Source organism: Loxodonta africana, chromosome 19 (assembly GCF_030014295.1).
Source record: "Loxodonta africana isolate mLoxAfr1 chromosome 19, mLoxAfr1.hap2, whole genome shotgun sequence".
In the NCBI taxonomy this organism is placed as follows: domain Eukaryota; kingdom Metazoa; phylum Chordata; class Mammalia; order Proboscidea; family Elephantidae; genus Loxodonta; species Loxodonta africana.
In genome coordinates, this window is record NC_087360.1 from 39370426 (window position 1) to 39387931 (window position 17506).

The 17506-nt window shown below is 41.0% G+C and overlaps 1 protein-coding gene across 1 annotated transcript in view; it reads right to left on the reverse strand.

Annotated features, from left to right (window-relative positions):
• Positions 1–954: 954 nt before the first annotated feature.
• Positions 955–17506, reverse strand: part of NEIL2 (nei like DNA glycosylase 2) — a 39712-nt gene continuing 23160 nt past the window's right edge. The window contains exons 3-4 of the mRNA XM_064271933.1: positions 3796–3992; positions 955–1265 (exon numbers count right to left, since the gene is read on the reverse strand). Of these exons, the coding sequence (XP_064128003.1) occupies positions 955–1265; positions 3796–3992 (508 nt within the window). The remainder of the gene's footprint in view (positions 1266–3795; positions 3993–17506) is intronic.

Below are 17506 nucleotides of genomic sequence, written 5' to 3' on the forward strand. Positions count from 1 at the left end.
AGAGAAACAGGTTTGCATTTCACCTCCTATCCCTGCTATGTCCTCTTTAAGTGGATTCTTCAGGCCAATTTTTGCAAGCTTTATTTTCATGAAGAGCTCAGTTATTTACAGTTTAAGAACTTTTACTGCCAAATAAAGACAATAGAAAATAATAAAGAGCTTTATTTTCATGTCACTGCCCTTTTTTTTAGCCCTAGTTTCATTTAGCTATAGCTAACAGAATCTGACAGTGCTTCTCTACAACCTTTGATTCCAGAATTGTCTGACATATCCATAAACCAAAAAAAAAAACATGTTGCTGTTGAGTTGATTCCAACTCATAGCTACCCTACAGGACAGAGTAGAACTGTCCCATGTGCTTTCCAAGGAGCAACATATCCATAGTCACAAATATATTGTCATAAGAAGTAAACAAGTTGCTTTTTTCTAAAGCCCACCAGGCACACCAAGGAAAGCTCCCTGGTCCTCCTTTCCTTCCACCCCTTCTCTTATCTTGATGTCTCCATCCAATGGGAGAGGATCCAGGCAGGTGGCTAAATCAGTGTACTACTCTTATGCTACTCTATCCTCATCCTTGGATTTCTGTAGGGGAAAGAAGAACATTCAAACGCAAGCAAAGCAATGCTGGAAGCACAGCTGTTTTCCATATGCTTTCATTTGCATTACTCCATTATAGTTCTGGGAGATTGTTCCTTTAACCATCACCATGATGTTTCTCATCTCTCACAATGGCAGAGTTAGTAACCAAACTGAAAAAAAAAAAAAAAATCTAACACTATGAAAATTCTGCCTTAGCCATAACTCCAGTGAGATGAATATCAACAATACTGGCAGCCCTCTCACTCACCCTGCACTCTAAATCTTGTGCCCAGCCCCAATCCCTGCCCACACCCTCCTTTCTAGACACTTTGGCTTTTAAAGGGCCAGGTTTCATGAAGAAGGGTCCCAAGTGCCTTAGAGTTGGAGCTGCTCTGGCTCCTTTGGAGGCAGCCTGGGCTGGCACTGTGGGCACCACCAGGTGAGCCTCTGGAATCCACCTGGAGGCCCAAACATATCCTTCATGATCTGGTGCCCAACAGGGCACTGCTCCTTCTGGTAGATCTGAGTGTGCTGCCGTTTGTCCTGGAACTTGTCCTGAAGCCAGTTGGTACTGAACTCCACAACATGATCCACAAGGGACTCAAGACTCGAAGGGCTTAAAAGAGAACCAAGAGAAAGGGGATGGATCCCCGCTCTGTACAAGACTTCATTCTTAATGATGTTTCCTGAAATAAAGAAAGGGAAAAGGACACACACCATAATGGAACCAGTCAAAAAGATTAATAAACTCAAGTGTGTATGATGGCAACAGAGCATTGTATTAGCAAAACCCTGGAATCAGCTCGGCCACTTACTATGGGATCTTGGGCAAGTCATTTAATCTCTGAGTTAACGCCCCAGTCTGTAAAATAGGTTCAATAATAGTTACCTTTAAGGTGGTTGTGAAGATGAAATAATACTCAGACCCCATGTTATAGTAAAGTGGTTATAAAAAAACGCTCTGGAATCTGACTGCAGGATTTGAATTTCAGCTCAACAAGATTCTAGCTATGCGTCCTTGGCAAGTTCCTTAGCTTCTTTAAGCCTCCCTTTCCTTGTCTGTAAAATATGGATGGCTTATCTGGTTTTAAGTAGTAAAATGGGAATTCACAAAAAAATGCTGAGTACAGTGGCTGGTATATCGAGAGTACTCTATATTAGCTGTTATTATTATTTAAAATATTAAGCATAATGCCTAAGATATGGAAAACATTTAGTATTATTTTATTATTTTTCTACTGCCTTATTCTCTATGAAGCCAACATTGATCCCTCCTACTAGAATCAATCACTCTCTTCAAAATATTCCAACAGTGCTTTTTCCTTAACCTCTCTATTATGCATTTATTACAATCTAGCTTGTGATAAATTATAAATTATGGCTAATGGGGTACATGTCTTCTGTACCGTTAAACAATGATCTCCTTAAGGAGGGAAGGTGAGCTTAGCAGCGACACTTCTATAGAGGGCAAGCGTTCAGTATGTCTAGAGTGAATAGATGAATGAAGTTATTATCCTTTCTAAGAACTTTATAATCACACTCATGGTTACACAAAATTTATCTCTAAAATTCATTGACTACCTGAATTTATATCTCAGCTGTACCACTTGTTAGCACTGCATCCTGTACTTCAGTTTCCTCATCTGAATAAAGGGGAAGCTAATAAGTAATTAGCGATTAGCCCTGATGCAATGGTTAAGCACTCAGCTGCTAAATGAAAGGGTGGTGGTTCAAACCTACTCAGCCATTCTGCGGGAGAAAGACCTGATGATCTGCTTCCACAAAGATTACAGCCAAGGAAACCCTATGGGGCAGTTCTTCTCTGTCACATGGGGTCACTATGAGTTGGAATCAACTCAATAGCACCCAACAACATCAACAATAAGTAATAACTCTACAGAATAGCACTAAGCCTGAAACTATGTACCTAACACATTTGACTCACTTGACAAATGCTGGCTGTCATTATTTTGTTATTATGCGGTACATAGCTCTTGTTATATATGCACGAAATGACACCATGGGAGCCTCTTTGTTCCTCAGGGCACAGGGGCTATGTGGTCTTAACATGAAAATATAAGGTCAAGGTCTAGTGAGCCGTTGAGATGAGCTGTGCCTGCAGCAGGCAAAATTATGCCTTGGATATGGAGGTGAGTTTATTATCATCAACTCACCTAATTGCTTTAGCTGCCAATTATGGTTGCACTTATTCCCCTGCGTGGATAAAGAGAATGGCCTGTTCTATAGTCTGACTAATTAATCTAATTAACCTGTATATTTTTCAAATTCCTCAGCTCTTCTCTCCACCTCCCAGAAGCAGTCAAAATGCTGTTTCATGCTCACGGCACTTAAACAGAGGGAGGGAGCCTGTTTCTTTACTTACGTGTTATAAGATCCTGATGTAGATCTGGGACATAGCTGTGCTTTGACCAGCAGGAACCCTATCTGTCCAAGAGTGGTATCCATTAGCAAATTCACTACTTTCCATTCCTAGCAGACACTTCTAGGCCAGTGCTTGGTAGTGAGGGTCAAAAGGAGGCATGAGATAGGGCCCTGCCCTTTAGGAAGTTATGTTCTAATGTGGCAGTCAGACAGGTTTTCTACTAATAATATAATCTGAATAAGAATTCTGAAGCCAGGAAACCAAAAGAAAACCAAACCTGTTGCCATCTAGTCAGTTAAGACTCATAGCGACCTTATAGGACAGAGGAGAACTGCCCCATAGGGTTTCCAAGGACAGCCTGGTGGATTTGAACTGCCAAACTTTTGGTTAGCAGCTGTAGCTCTTAACTACTACACCACCAGGGCTTCCTGAAGCCAAGAAAAAAGTTGGAAACTATTTATTCCAACTGTGAAAAAGTGAAGCTAAAGCAATTAAGTGATCTTCTTAAGGCCAAGTAGTACGGGTACACTTGGGGCTGGGTCTCAGGTCTAGTAGCTCACAACCAGCTGCTGTTAAGCTGATTCCAACTCATGATGACCCCATGTGTGTAAGAGTAGAACAACACTTCATAGAGTTTGCAATGGCTGATTTTTCAGAAGTAGATCACTAGGCCTTTCTTCCAAGGCACCTCTGGTGGACTTGAACCTCCAACCTTTTGGTTAGAAGCCAAATGCATTAACCGTTTGCACCATCCGAGGCTCCTATGACTCATAGACAGGTGACTTTTCTATTAAACAACTCTGTGAGTCTCATCCTTTTCTCATCAGTCATACCTAAGCCTGAAAAGTATCTTTGGTCCAGTAGTATATAGCAGACAGGCTGAGCCTGGCCCAGAGCTTCCAAGGCTTGTCCTCGATGAAACTTTTCAGACAAGATGTCAGAGTTGGGTGTGACCACTGAGGAAGAGCTCCAAGACATCTGACAATTATAAAATGCCAGGAAGCCACTGCCACCAAAGTTCAGAACTAATCTGGAAAGAAAGAAAAGATTATATGTACATAAACCACCAAAATAAAGTCACATCATACAAACATATAGCTTCCACAGCATAGTCAGATCATAACTACATACATTTTCCACAGTACAGGATTAATTTGGGAAAACTAAGATTCCTGTGATGATTGTGTGTCAACTTGCCTGGGCCATGATTCTCAGTATTTATATGTGATCGCTCCCGTGATTGAATCTGCTATGAGTAGCCAATCAGTTGAAAGAGGGTTTCCTTGGAGGTGTGGCCTGCATCCGAATATAAGCAGACATTCTGGCTTTTTTGCTCACTCTGGATCCCACCTCCTGTTCGTCTGACGTCTGGCTCTTGGGACTTAAGCTACAAGCTTATCTGTAGACCTTGGGATTCGTTGAACTTCACAGTCTGAGAGCGGGAGCCCTGCTCTCCAACCTGCTGATCTTGGGTTCACCAGTCCCTTCAGCTACGTGAATCGAGAGAAGGCTCTATCCTCATCCACGGACTTGGGACGTTCCAGCCTCTACAACTGCGTGAGGCGTTCCTTGATATAAATCTCTCTGTATATATATTTATACACTTTACTGGTTTTGCTTCTCTAGAGAACCCAGCCTAAGACAATCCCAAAGAGGGCATTGGTGGTTCAGTATTACAATTCTCTCCTTCCATGTGGGAGACCAGGGCTCAAGTCCCAGCCAGTGCACCTCACGTGCAGTCTGTCAGTGGAGACTTGCGTGTTGCTGTGATGCTGAACAGACTTCAGCAGAGTTTCTAGTCTAAGATGGACTAGGAAGAAAGGCCTAGCAATTTACTTCTGAAAATCAGTTGGTAAAAACCCTATCGGTAACAATGGTCTGATCTACAACTGATCATGGTGATGACACAGAACTTGGCAACATTTCATTCCGTTGTGCATGGGGTCATCGTGAGTCAGAACTGGCTTGACAGTAGCTAACAAAAAGGTCCCATAAGAGAAAAGAGATCATTAAAAATCTCAGGGCTAAGTGGAGTGGCTTAAAAAAGACACCCACACACATATGCATATGTCCATTTTTCTGATTGTACCAAAACATGTTGGAGATGTGGTTCCCTGAATAAAAACAGGGCTCCTAAGGAAAGAGGGAGAAGAAATGGATGGTAGGGAGACACCACACCCAGTCCCAAGAAGATTTACCAAAACCAAACCAAAACAACAACAAAAAACATCCCTACACACACTCTCTTGAGTTTCCTATATTCCAAGGACAAAGCAAAACCAACAAATGCTGATAAAGAAATAATCAAGTACTTTGTAAGGAAAGATAATCAGAACTGGAATTGACCTATACATCTGAAGAAGACTCCCTCAGATTCATGCATCTAACCTAGATATTATTATGAAAAAGTAAAAGAACTTTAGACAACCAAAGACGCAGAAAAATATCTACAAATACTGCTAGAGATTGAATTGTGTCTCCCAAAACATGTGTTGTAAATCCTAACCCCAGTGGTGGCTGTAATCCCATATGGGAATGGGCTTTTTTTGTTGTTGTTGCAGTAACAAGATAGTTTTAGTGCAGGATGTGTCTTAAGTCAATTTCCTTTGTGATATAAAAGAGATTAAACAAACAAACAAGAAGCAGAGTAGGGTGGAGAGAATTGCCAAGCCGAATGATCATTGCCCAAGAACAGCAGCTCAAAACAGACAAGGACCTTCCCCAGAACTGACAGATAGAGAAAGCCTTCCCCTGAATTCGGGCTTCTAGCCTCCTGAACTGTGAGAAAGTGAATTTATTTGTTAAAGCCACCGATTTGTGGTATTTCTGTTATGGCAGCGCTAAATGACTAAGACACATATTATCTGAAGTAACTACTTAAGGAAAAACACATGTTGTTGCTGTTGTTAGGTAACGTCCAGTCGGTTCTGACTTACGTACAACAGAAGCAAACACTGCCCGGTCATGTGTCATCCTCACATTCACTGCTGTCTGAGCCCACTGCTGCAGCCACTGTGTTAATCCATCTCATTGACGGTCTTCCAATTTTTCTCTGACCCTCACTTTACCAAGCATGATGTCCTTCTCCAGGGACTGGTCCCTCCTGATAACATGTACAAATACCTAAGATGAAGTCTCACCACCCTTGCTTCCAAGGAGCATTCTGGCTGTACTTCTTTCAAGACAGATGTGTTTCTTCTTCTGGCAGTCCACAGTATACTCGATATTCTTCACCAGCACCATAATTCAAAGGCATCAATTCTTTTTCAGTCTTCCTTATTCATTGTCCAGCCTTCTCATGCATATGAGGCTGACTGAAAATAGCACGCCTTGGGTCAGGCACGCCTTAGTCCTCAAAGTGACATCTTTGCTTTTTAACACTTTAAAGAGGTCTTTTGCAGCTGATTTGTCCAGTGCAATATGTCGTTTGATTTCTTGACTGCTGCTTCCATGGGCATTCAATGTGGATCCAAGTAAAACTAATCCTTCACAACTTCAGTGTTTTCTCCACTGAGGTGCAATCCATGCTGAAGACTGCCGTCTTTGATCTTCATCAGCAAGTACTTCAAGTCCTCTTCACTTTTAGCAAGCAAGGTTGTGTCCTCTGTGTATCACCAGTTGTTAGTGAATCTTCCTCCAATCCTGATACCATGTTCTTCTTCATATAGTTCAGCTTCTCAGGTTACTTAGTATACTGAAAGAATAAGTTTGGTGAAAGGATACAACCCTGACGCATACCTTTTCTGATCTTAAACCATGCAGTATCCCCTTGTTCTGTCAATTAAGTGTTCTGGAATTCCCATTCCTTGCAATGTTATCCATAATTTGCTTTTGCATAGTCAATAAAACACAGGTGAACATCCTTCTGGCATTCTTTGCTTTCAGCCAAGATCCATCCCATATGAAGCAATGATATCCCCCCGTCCACGTCCTCTTCTGAATCCAGCTTGGATTTCTGGCAGTTCCCTGTCTACGTACTGCTGCAACCGTTTCTGAATTATCTTCAGCAAAATGTTACTTGTGTATATTACTGATATTATTTGATAACTTCCACATTCTGCTGGATAGCCTTTCTTTGGAATGTACACATACATGGATCTCTTCCAGTCGGTGGCCAGGTAGCTGTCTTCCAAATTTCTTGACATAGACAAGTGAGTACTTTCACTGGTGCATCTGCTGAAACATCTCAACTGGTATACCGTCTATTCCTGAAGCCTTGTTTTTTGCCAATGCCTTCAGTGCAGCTTGGACTTCTTTCTGCAATACCATCGGTTCTTGATTATATGCCACCAATGAAAAGGCTGAACATCAAATGATTCTTTTTGGTACAGTGACTCTGTGTATTCCTTCCATCTTCTTTTTGATGTTTCCTGCACTGTTGAAATTTTTTGCTCATAGAATTCTTCAATACGTTAAAATGAAGCTTGAATTCTTTCTTCAAGTCTTTAAGCTTGAGAAATGCCAAGCATGCTTTTCACTTTTGGTTTTCTAACTCCAGGTCTTTGCACACACAACTGAGTCCCTTCTGACATTCATTTTGGTCTTTTCTTTCTTTCCTGTCTTTTTGATGACCTTTTGCTTTCCTTATGTATGATGTCCTTGATGTCATCCCACAACTCATCTGGTCTTTGGTCTTAGTGTTCAATGTGTCAAATCTGTTCTTCAGATGGTCTCTAAATTCAGGTGGGATATACTCAAGGTCATACTTTTGCTCTCATGGACTTGTTCTAATTTTCCTCAACTTCAATTCGAATTTGGATATGAGCAATTGATAGTCTGTTCCACAGTTGGTGCCTGGCTTGGTTCTGACTGATAATACTGAGCTTCTCCATCATCTCTTTCCACAGAAGTAGTCGATTTGATTCCTGTGTATTCCATCTGTCGAGGTGCACATGTACAGTCACTGTTTATGTTGTTGAAAAAGGGTATTTCCAGTGAATAGGTTGCTGGTCTTACAACACTCTGTTCTGCAATCTCCGACATTAACTCTACCACCAAGGCCCTATTTTACAACTACCGATCCTTCTTCGTTTCCAACTTTCACATTCCAATCACCAGTAATTATCAATCCATCTTGAATGCACATTTGATCACCTTCAGAATGCAGAAGTTGGTAAAAATCTTCCATTTTTTCATCTTTGGCATTTGTCGTTGGTGCATAAGTGTGAAAAATATTTGTATGAACTGGTCTTCCTTGCAGGTGTATCAGTACTATCCGTGATCTTCAACGTTGTGTATCAACTTGGCTGGGCCATGTTCTCAGCGATTTGGCAGTTATGATGTAGTTTGGCAGTTGTATAATGATGTAATTATCCCCATGATGAGATTTGATATAATGTAAAAACTTCCACGATTAGATCTGTTATGAGTAGCTACTCAGTTGAAAGGGAGTTTCCTTAGGGGTGTGGTCTCCAGCTAATATATGTGGACTTTCTGGCAAAGCTTCCTGGCTATTGCTCAGCTCTGGATCCCGCATTCAGCTTGTTAGCAACTGACCTCCAATTCTTGCGCCTTGGGTGAGCAGCCTGCCTTCTTACCTGCACATCTTGCATTTGTCAGCTTTCACATCCGTGAGCCAGCAGCCTGCCCTCTGACCTGTAGATCCTGGATTTGTCAGCCTCTGCAGCTACATGAGTCAGGAGAAGCCTCCAGCCTAATGCCTGACCCACAGACTTGGGACTTACCAGCCTCTACAACCATGTGACGCACTTCCTAGAAATCAATCTCTCTCTCTCTCTATATGTGTGTGTGTGTTGTTGTTGTTGTTAGGTGCCGCTGAGTTAGCTCTAACTCATAGCGACCCTATGTACAACAGAACAAAATATTGTCCATTCCTGCACCATCTTCACAATTATTGTTATGCTTGAGCCCATTGTTGCAGCCACTGTGTCTACATATTTATACATGTATACACATACACACACACACTTCACTGGTTTTGCTTCTCTAGAGAATCCAGCCTAAGACATTATCTTATCATTGATAGCATTGTATTTCAGGACAGGTCTTGAAATGTTCTTTTTGACAATCAACGTGGTGCCATTCCTCTTCAATTTGTCATTCCTGGCATAGTAGACCATATGAATGTTCGATTCAAAATGGCCAATACCACTCCATTTCAGCTCATTAATGCCTAGGATATCTATCATCAAGCATTCCATGTCACCTTTTTTTTTTTAATTGTGTTTTAGGTGCAAGTTTCCAACGCAAATTATTTTCTCACTCAAAAATTTATATACAAATTGTTCTGTGACATTGGGTGCAATCCCTGCAATGTGTCAGCACTCTCGCCTTTCCCTTTCCACCCTAGGTTCTCCGGGTCCATTCATCCAGTTTAACTGTCCCTTCCCGTCTTCTCATCTTTTCTTTTGGGCAGGAGTTGCCCATTTGGTCTTGCATACTTGATTGAGCTAAGAAGCATGTTCCTTACATGTGTTATTGCATGTTGTTTATTTTATGTTGTTGTTGTTAGGTGCTGTCAAGTTGGTTTTAACTCATACTGAACCCATGTACAACAGAACAAAACACAGCCTAGCCCTGTGCCATCCTCACAATCATTATGCTTCAGCCCATTGTTGTAGCCACTGTGTCAAACCATCTTCTTGAAGGTCTTCCTCTTTTTCCCTGATCCTCTACTTCACTGAGCATGATATCCTCCTCCAGAGACCGATTCCTCTGGATAACATGTCCAAATTTATGTGAGACAAAGTCCTGCCATCCTTGCTTCTAAGGAGCATTCTGATTATACTTCTTCCAAGACACATTTGTTTGTTCTTTTGGCAGTCCATAGTATATTCAATATTCTTCAGGAACACCATAATTCAAAGGTGTCAATTCTTCGATCCTCCTTATTCACTGCACAGCTTTCACATGTATATGAGATGATTGAAAACAACATGGCTTGGCTCAGGCGCACCTTAGTCTTCAAGGTAACATCTTTGCTTTTCAACACTTTAAAGAGGTCTTTTGCAGCAGATTACCAATGCAATGCATCGTCTGCTTTCTTCTGGGGTAAAGCTGCCTCCTCAAAGTAGAGTTGCCCTTAATGATGTGCATGGAGTAAAGCTTTCAAGACCTTCATTTGCTGATGTGGCATGACTCAAAATGAGAAACAGCTGCAAACATCCATTAATAATCAGAACTTGGGATGTACAAAGTATGAATCTAGGAAAATTGGAAATCATCAAAAATGAAATGGAACACATAAACATTGATATCCTAGGCATTAGTGAGCTGAAATGGACTGGTATTGGCCATTTTGAATCAGACAATCATATAGTCTACTATGCTCGGAATGACAATTTGAAGAGGAATGGTGTTGCATTCATCATCAAAAAGAACATTTCAAGATCCATCCTGAAGTACAATGCTGTCGGTGATAGGACAATATCCACATGCCTACAAGGAAAACCAGTTAATACGACTACTATTCAAATTTATGCACCAACCACTAGGGCCAAAGATGAAGAAAGAGAAGATTTTTATCAGCATCGGCAGTCTGAAATGGATCGAACATGCAATCAAGATGCATTGGTAATTACTGGTCATTGCAATGCGGAAGTTGGAAACAAACAAGAAGGATCAGTAGTTGGAAAATATGGCCTTGGTGACAGAAACAATGCCGGAGATCAAATGATAGAATTTTGCAAGACCAGCGACTTCTTCATTGCAAATACCTTCTTTCACCAACATAAACAGCGACTATACACATGGACCTCACCAGATGGAACACAAAGAAATCAAACTGACTACATCTGTGGAAAGAGACGATGGAAAAGCACAATATCATCAGTCAGAACAAGGCCAGGGGCTGACTGCGGAACAAGTTCAAACTGAAAATGAAGAAAATCAGAGCAAGTCCACGAGAGCCAAAATATGACCCTGAATTTAGAGAACATCTCAAGAATAGATTTGACGCATTGAACACTAGTGACTGAAGACCAGACAAGTTGTGGAATGACATCAAGTACATCATACATGAAGGAAGCAAGAGGTCATTGAAAAGACAGGAAAGAAAGAAAAGACCAAGGTGGATGTCAGAGGAGACTCTGAAACTTGATCTCGAATGTCAAGCAGCTAAAGCAAAAGGAAGATCTGATGAAGTAAAAGAACTGAACAGAAGATTTCAAAGGGCGTCTCAAAAAGACAAAGTATTACAATGACATGTACAAAGAGCTGGAGATGGAAAACCAAAAGGGAAGAACACATTCAGCAATTCTCAAGCTGAAAGAACTGAAGAAAAAATTCAAGCCTCAAGTTGGAACAGTGAAATATTCTGTGGGGAAAATATTAAACAACGCAGGAAACATCAAAAGAAGATGGAAGGAATACATACAGTCATTATACCAAAAAGAAGTAGTCGATGTTCACCATTTCAAGAGGTGTCATATGATCAGGAACCGATGGTACTGAAGGAAGAAGGCCAAGCTGCTCTGAAGGCACTGGTGAAAAACAAGGCTCCAGGAATTGCTGGAGTATCAACTGAGATGTTTCAACAAACAGACGTGGCGCTGGAGGTGCTCGCTTGTCTACACCAAGAAATATGGAAGGCAGCTTCCTGGCCAACTGACTGGAAGAGATCCATATTTATGCCTATTCCCAAGAAAGGCGATCCAACTGAACATGGAAATTATAGAACAGTATCATTAATATCACATGCAAGCAAAATTTTGCTGAAGATCATTCAAAAATGGCGGCAGCAGGATATCAACAGGGAATTGCCAGAAACTCAGGCTGGTTTCAGAAGAGGACGTGGAACCAAGGATATCACTGCTGATGTCAGATGGATCCTGGCTGAAACCACACAATATCAGAAGGATGTTTACCTGTGTTTTATTGACTATGCAAAGGCATTCAACTGTGTGGATCATAACAAATTATGGATAACGTTGAGAAGAATGGAATTCCAGAACACTTAATTGTGCTCATGAGGAACCTTTACATAGATCAAGAAGCAGTTGTTCAGACAGAACAAGGGGATACTGACTGGTTTAAACTCAGGAAAGGTGTGCGTCAGGGTTGTATTCTTTCACCATACCTATTCAATCTGTATGCTGAGCAAATGCTACGAAAAGCTGGACTCTATGAAGAAGAACGGGGCATCAGGATTGGAGGAAAACTCATTGACAACCTGCGTTATGCAGATGACACAACCTTAACCCACTTGCTCAAAGTGAAGAGGACTTGAAGCACTTACTAATGAAGCTCGAAGACCACAGCTTTCAGTATGGATTGCACCTCAACATAAAACAAAAATCCTCACAACTGGACCAATGAGCAACATCATGACGGATGGAGAGAAGACTGAAGTTGTCAAGGATTTCATTTTACTTGGATCCACAATCAACAGCCATGGAAGAAGCAGTCAAGAAATCAAAAGACGCGTTGCATTGGGCAAATCTGCTGCAAAGGACCTCTTTAAAGTGTTGAAGAGCAAAGATGTCACCTTGAAGACTAAGGTGTGCCTGACCCAAGCCATGGTATTTTCAGTTGCATCCTATGCATGTGAAAGCTGGACAATGAATAAGGAAGACTGAAGAACTGACGCCTCTGAATTGTGGTGTTGGTGAAGAATATTGAATATACCATGGACTGCCAAAAGAACGAACAAATCTGTCTTAGAAGAAGTACAACCAGAATGCTCCTTAGAAGCAAGGATGGCGAGACTGCGTCTTACATACTTTGGACATGTTGTCAGGAGGGATCAGTCCCTGGAGAAAGACATCATGCTTGGCAAAGTACAGGGTCAGCGGAAAAGAGGAAGACCCTCAACGAGGTGGACTGACACAGTGGCTGCAACAGTGAGCTCAAGCATAACAACGATTGTAGGGATGGCTCAGGGCAGGGGCGGTGTTTCTTTCTGTTGTGCATAGGGTCGCTATGAGTCATAACCGACTTCATGGCACCTAAGAACAACATGGGTGTTGATTGTGTATCCAAGTAAAATGAAATCCTTGACAACTGCAATCTTTTCTCCATTTATTATGATGTCGCTTATTGGTTCAGTTGTGAGGATTTTTGCTTTCTTCATGTTGAGGTGTAATCCATACTGAAGGCTGTCATCTTTGATTTTCATTAGTAAGTGCTTCAAGTCCTCTTCACTTTCAGCAAACAAGGTTGTGTGATCTGAATAACACAGGCAGTTACTGAGTCTTCCTCCAATCCTGATGTCCCATTCTTTATATAGTCCAGCTTCTCGGATTATTTGCTCAGCATACAGACTAGGTACGGTGATAGGATACAACCCTAATGCACATCCTTCCTGACTTCAAACAATGTGGTATCCCCTTGTTCTGTCTGAACAACTGCCTCTTGATCTATGTACAGGTTCCTCATAAGCTCAGCTGAGGATCAACAGGAGTGGAATTCCCATTCTTTGCAATGTTTTCCATACTTTGTTATGATCCACACATAGTCGAATGTCTTTGCACAGTCAATAAAACACAGGTAAACATCTTTCTGATAGTCACTGCTTTCAGCCAGGAGCCAACTGACATCAGCAATGATATCCCTGGTTCCATGTCCTCTTCTGAATCTGGCTTGATTTCTTCCAGTTCCCTATCAATGTACTGCTGCATCCACTTTTGAATTACCTTCAGCAAAATTTTACTTGGATGTGCTATTAAAGATATTGTTTGATAATTACCACATTCCGCTGGATCACTTTTCATTGGAATGGGCATAAATATGGATCCCTTCCACTGAGTTGGCCAGGTAGCTGTCTTCCAAATTTCTTGGCATAGATGAGTGAGCACTTCCAGCACTACATCTGCTTGTTGAAACTTCTTAACTGGTATTCCATCAATTCCTGGAGCCTTGTTTTTCGACTTCATCCTTCAATACCATCAGTTCCTGATCATATGCTCTCTCCTGAAATGGCTGAATGTCAACCAATTCTTTTTGGTGTAATGACTCTGTATATTCCTTCCATCTTCTTTTGATGCTTCCTATTTCATTTAGTATTTTCCCTGTAGAATCCGATATTGCAACTCGAGGGTTGAATCTTTTCTTCAGTTCTTTCAGCTTGGGAAATGCCGAGTGTGTTCTTCCCTTTTGGTTTTCTAACACCAGGCCTTTGCACATGTTATTATAATACTTGTCTTCTTGAGCCACCTTTTGAAATTTTCTGTTCAGCTCTTTTACCTCATCACTTTTTCCTTTTGGTTTAGCTACTCGATGCTCAAGTGCAAGTTACAGAGTTTCTTCTGACATCCATTTTAGTCTTTTCTTTCTTTCCTGTCTTTTTAACGACTACTTGCTTTCTTCATGTATGATGTCCTTGAAGTCATTCCACCACGTCTGGTCTTCAGTGATTACTGTTCAACATGTCAAATCTATTCTTGAGATGTTCTTTAAATTCAGGTGGGATATACTCAAGTTCATACTTTGGCTCTCATGGACCTGTTCTAATTTTCTTCAGCTTCGACTTGAACTTGCATATGAGCAATTGATCGTCTCTTCTGCAGTTGGCCCCTGGCCTCGTTTGGACTGATGATATTGAGCTTTTTCATCATCTTTCCACAGATGCAGTCGATTTGATTCCTGTGTATTCCATCTGTTGAGGTCCATATGTATAGTTGCTGTTGAAGAAAGGTATTTTTAATGAAGAAGTTGTTGGTCTTGCAAAATTCTATCACGCAATCTCTGGCATCATTTCTATCACCAAGGCCATGTTTTCCAATTAACAATCCTTCTTCTTCTTTCCAACTTTCGAATTCCAATCACCAATGCATCCGGATTGGGCATCTGATCAATTTCAGATTACAGAAGTTGGTAAAAATCTTCAATTACTTTTTCTTTGCACTTAGTGGCTGGTGTGCAAATTTGATTAATAGTCATATTAACTGGTCATCCTTGTAGGCATATGAATATTATCCTATCACTGACAGTGCTGTGTTTCAGGATAGATCTTGAAATGCTCTTTTTGATGAATGTGAAGCCATCCCTCTTCAAGTTGTCACTCCTGGCATGACATGATTGTTTGATTGAAACTGGCCAATATCAGTCCATTTCAGCTCACTAAAGCCTAGCATATTGATCTTTATGTGTTCCATTTCATTTTGACAACTTCCAATTTTTCCTAGATTTGTATTTCATACGTTCCACATTCCCATTATTAATGGATGTTTGCAGCTCTTTCTTGTCATTTTGAGTCATGCCACATCAGCAAATGATGGTCTCAAAAGCTTGATTCTACCACATCATTAATGTCAACTTGGTTTTGAAGAAGCAGCTCTTCCTCAGCTGTCTTTTGAGTGCCCTCCAATCTGAGGGGCTCATCTTCCAGCGCTGCATCAGACAATACTCTACTGCTATTCATAAGGTTTTCACTGGCTAATCCTTCTCAGAAGTAGGCTGCCAGGTCCTTCTTCCTAGTCTGTCTTAGTCTGGAAGCTCAGCTTAAACCTGTCTGCTTTGGGTGACTCTACTGGTACCTGCATACCAGTGGCATAGCATACAGCATCACAGCAACATGTAAGCCCCAACAATATGACAAACTGACAGACGCGTGAGGGGTTTGTTTTATAGGCCTGTCTAATCTTCAGCTGAAAGGTGGACTTCAGGAGTGGATTCAGTTCTGAGTTAGCAGGGTGTCCAGACGCCATAGTTTTGGGGGGTTCCTCCAGTCTCTGTCAGACCAGTAAATTTGGTGTTTTTTGTGTGTGTATGTGTGTGAATTTGAATTTTGTTCTACATTGCTCTCCCACTCTGTTCACAACCCTCTATTGTGATCCCTGTCAGAGCAGTGAGTAGTGGTAGCCCGCACCATCTAGTTGTTCTGGGCTCAGGTTGGTGGAGGCTCTGGTTCATTGGTCCATTAGTCCTTTGGACTAATATTTTTCTTGCGTCTTTGCTTTTCCTTCTCTTTTGCTCTAAACATGATGGAACCAATAGATTTTAGACGGCCACTCATGAGTTTTTAAGACCCCAGACACTATTCACCAAAGTAGGATGCAGAATATTTTATGAACTGTTATGCCAACTGACCTAGATGTTCCTCAAGACAATGGTCCCTTGCCCTTAGCCCCAGTAACTCAGTCCCTCAAGGTGTCTGGATGTGTCTACGAAGCTTTTACAGCTTTGCCTTGGAAGTTGTGCTTATTTCCCCTATACTGTGTGTTGTCTTTCCCTTTACCAAATGCTTGTCTACTATCTAGTTAGCGATCTTCTCTCCACATCCCTCTCCTCCCTCGTAACCATCAAAGAATTTTGTGTGTGTGTGTGTGTAAACCTTTTCCTGAGTTTTAATAATAGTGGTCTCATACAGTATTTGTCCTTTTGTGATTGACTTATTTCACTCAGCATTGTGCCCTCTAGGTTCATCCATGTTGTGAGATGTTTTGGGGATTAGTCATTGTTCGTTATGCTTGCATAGTATTCCACTGTATGTACCACAATGTTTATCCATTCATCTGTTGTTGGGCACTTAGGTTGTTTCCACCTTTTTGCTATTGTGAGTAATACTGCAATGAACACGTGTGTATATGTATATTCATGTGATGGCTCTTACTTCTCTAGGATATATTTCTAGGAGTGGGATTGCTGGAATGTATGATATTTCTATATCTAGGTTTTTAAGAAGGCACCATATCATTTTCCATATTGATTATACTGTTTTAGATTCCCATTAGCAGTGCATAAAAGTTCTGATTTCCCCACAAATTCTCCAACATTTGTTATTTTCTGTTTTTTGATTAGTACCAGTAATGTGAGGGTGAGATGCTATCTCATAGTTTTGATTTGCATTTCTCTAATAGCTAATGATTGCATTTCCTCATGTGTCTTTTAGTTGCCTAAATGTTTTCTCTGGTGAAGTATCTGTTCATATTCTTTGCCCATTTTTTAAGAGGATTATTTGCGTTTTTGTGATTGAGGTGTTTAGTATATTACAGATTTTAGAGATTTGACCCTTGTCAGACGTATCATAGCTAAAAAAAATTTCCCAGACTGTAGGTTCTCTTTTTGCTTTTTTGGTGAAGTTTTTTGATGAGTGTGTTTAATGTTTAGGAGCTCCCCGAACCCACTGCTGTTGAGTCGATTCCAACTCTAATTTATCTTCTGGCATTTGTGCAGTTACACTTTGTGTTCTATTTATGCCATGTATTAGGGCTCCTGGCATTGTCCCTATTTTTTCTCCCATGATCTGTTTCGTTTTAGTTCTTAAATTTAGGTTGTTGATCTATTTTGAGTCAGTTTTTGTGTGTGGTGTGACATAAGGATTGTTTCATTTAACAAATGGACATACAGTTATGCCAGCATCATTTATTAAAAAGGCTGTCTTTCCCCCTATTTAATGGACTTTAGTCAGCTGACCATGGGTGGATGGATTTATATCGGGGTTCTCGATTCTGTTCCATTGGTGTAAGTGCCTGTCATTGTACTAGTACCAGACTGGTTTGACTACCATAGCCGTATAGTAGGTTCTGAGATCAGGTAGTGTGAGGCCTCCTACTTTTTTAGTTTTCTTCAATAACGCTTTACTTATCTGTGGCCTCTTTCCTTTCCGTATAAAGTTGGTGATTAGCTTTTCCATGTTGTTAGAGA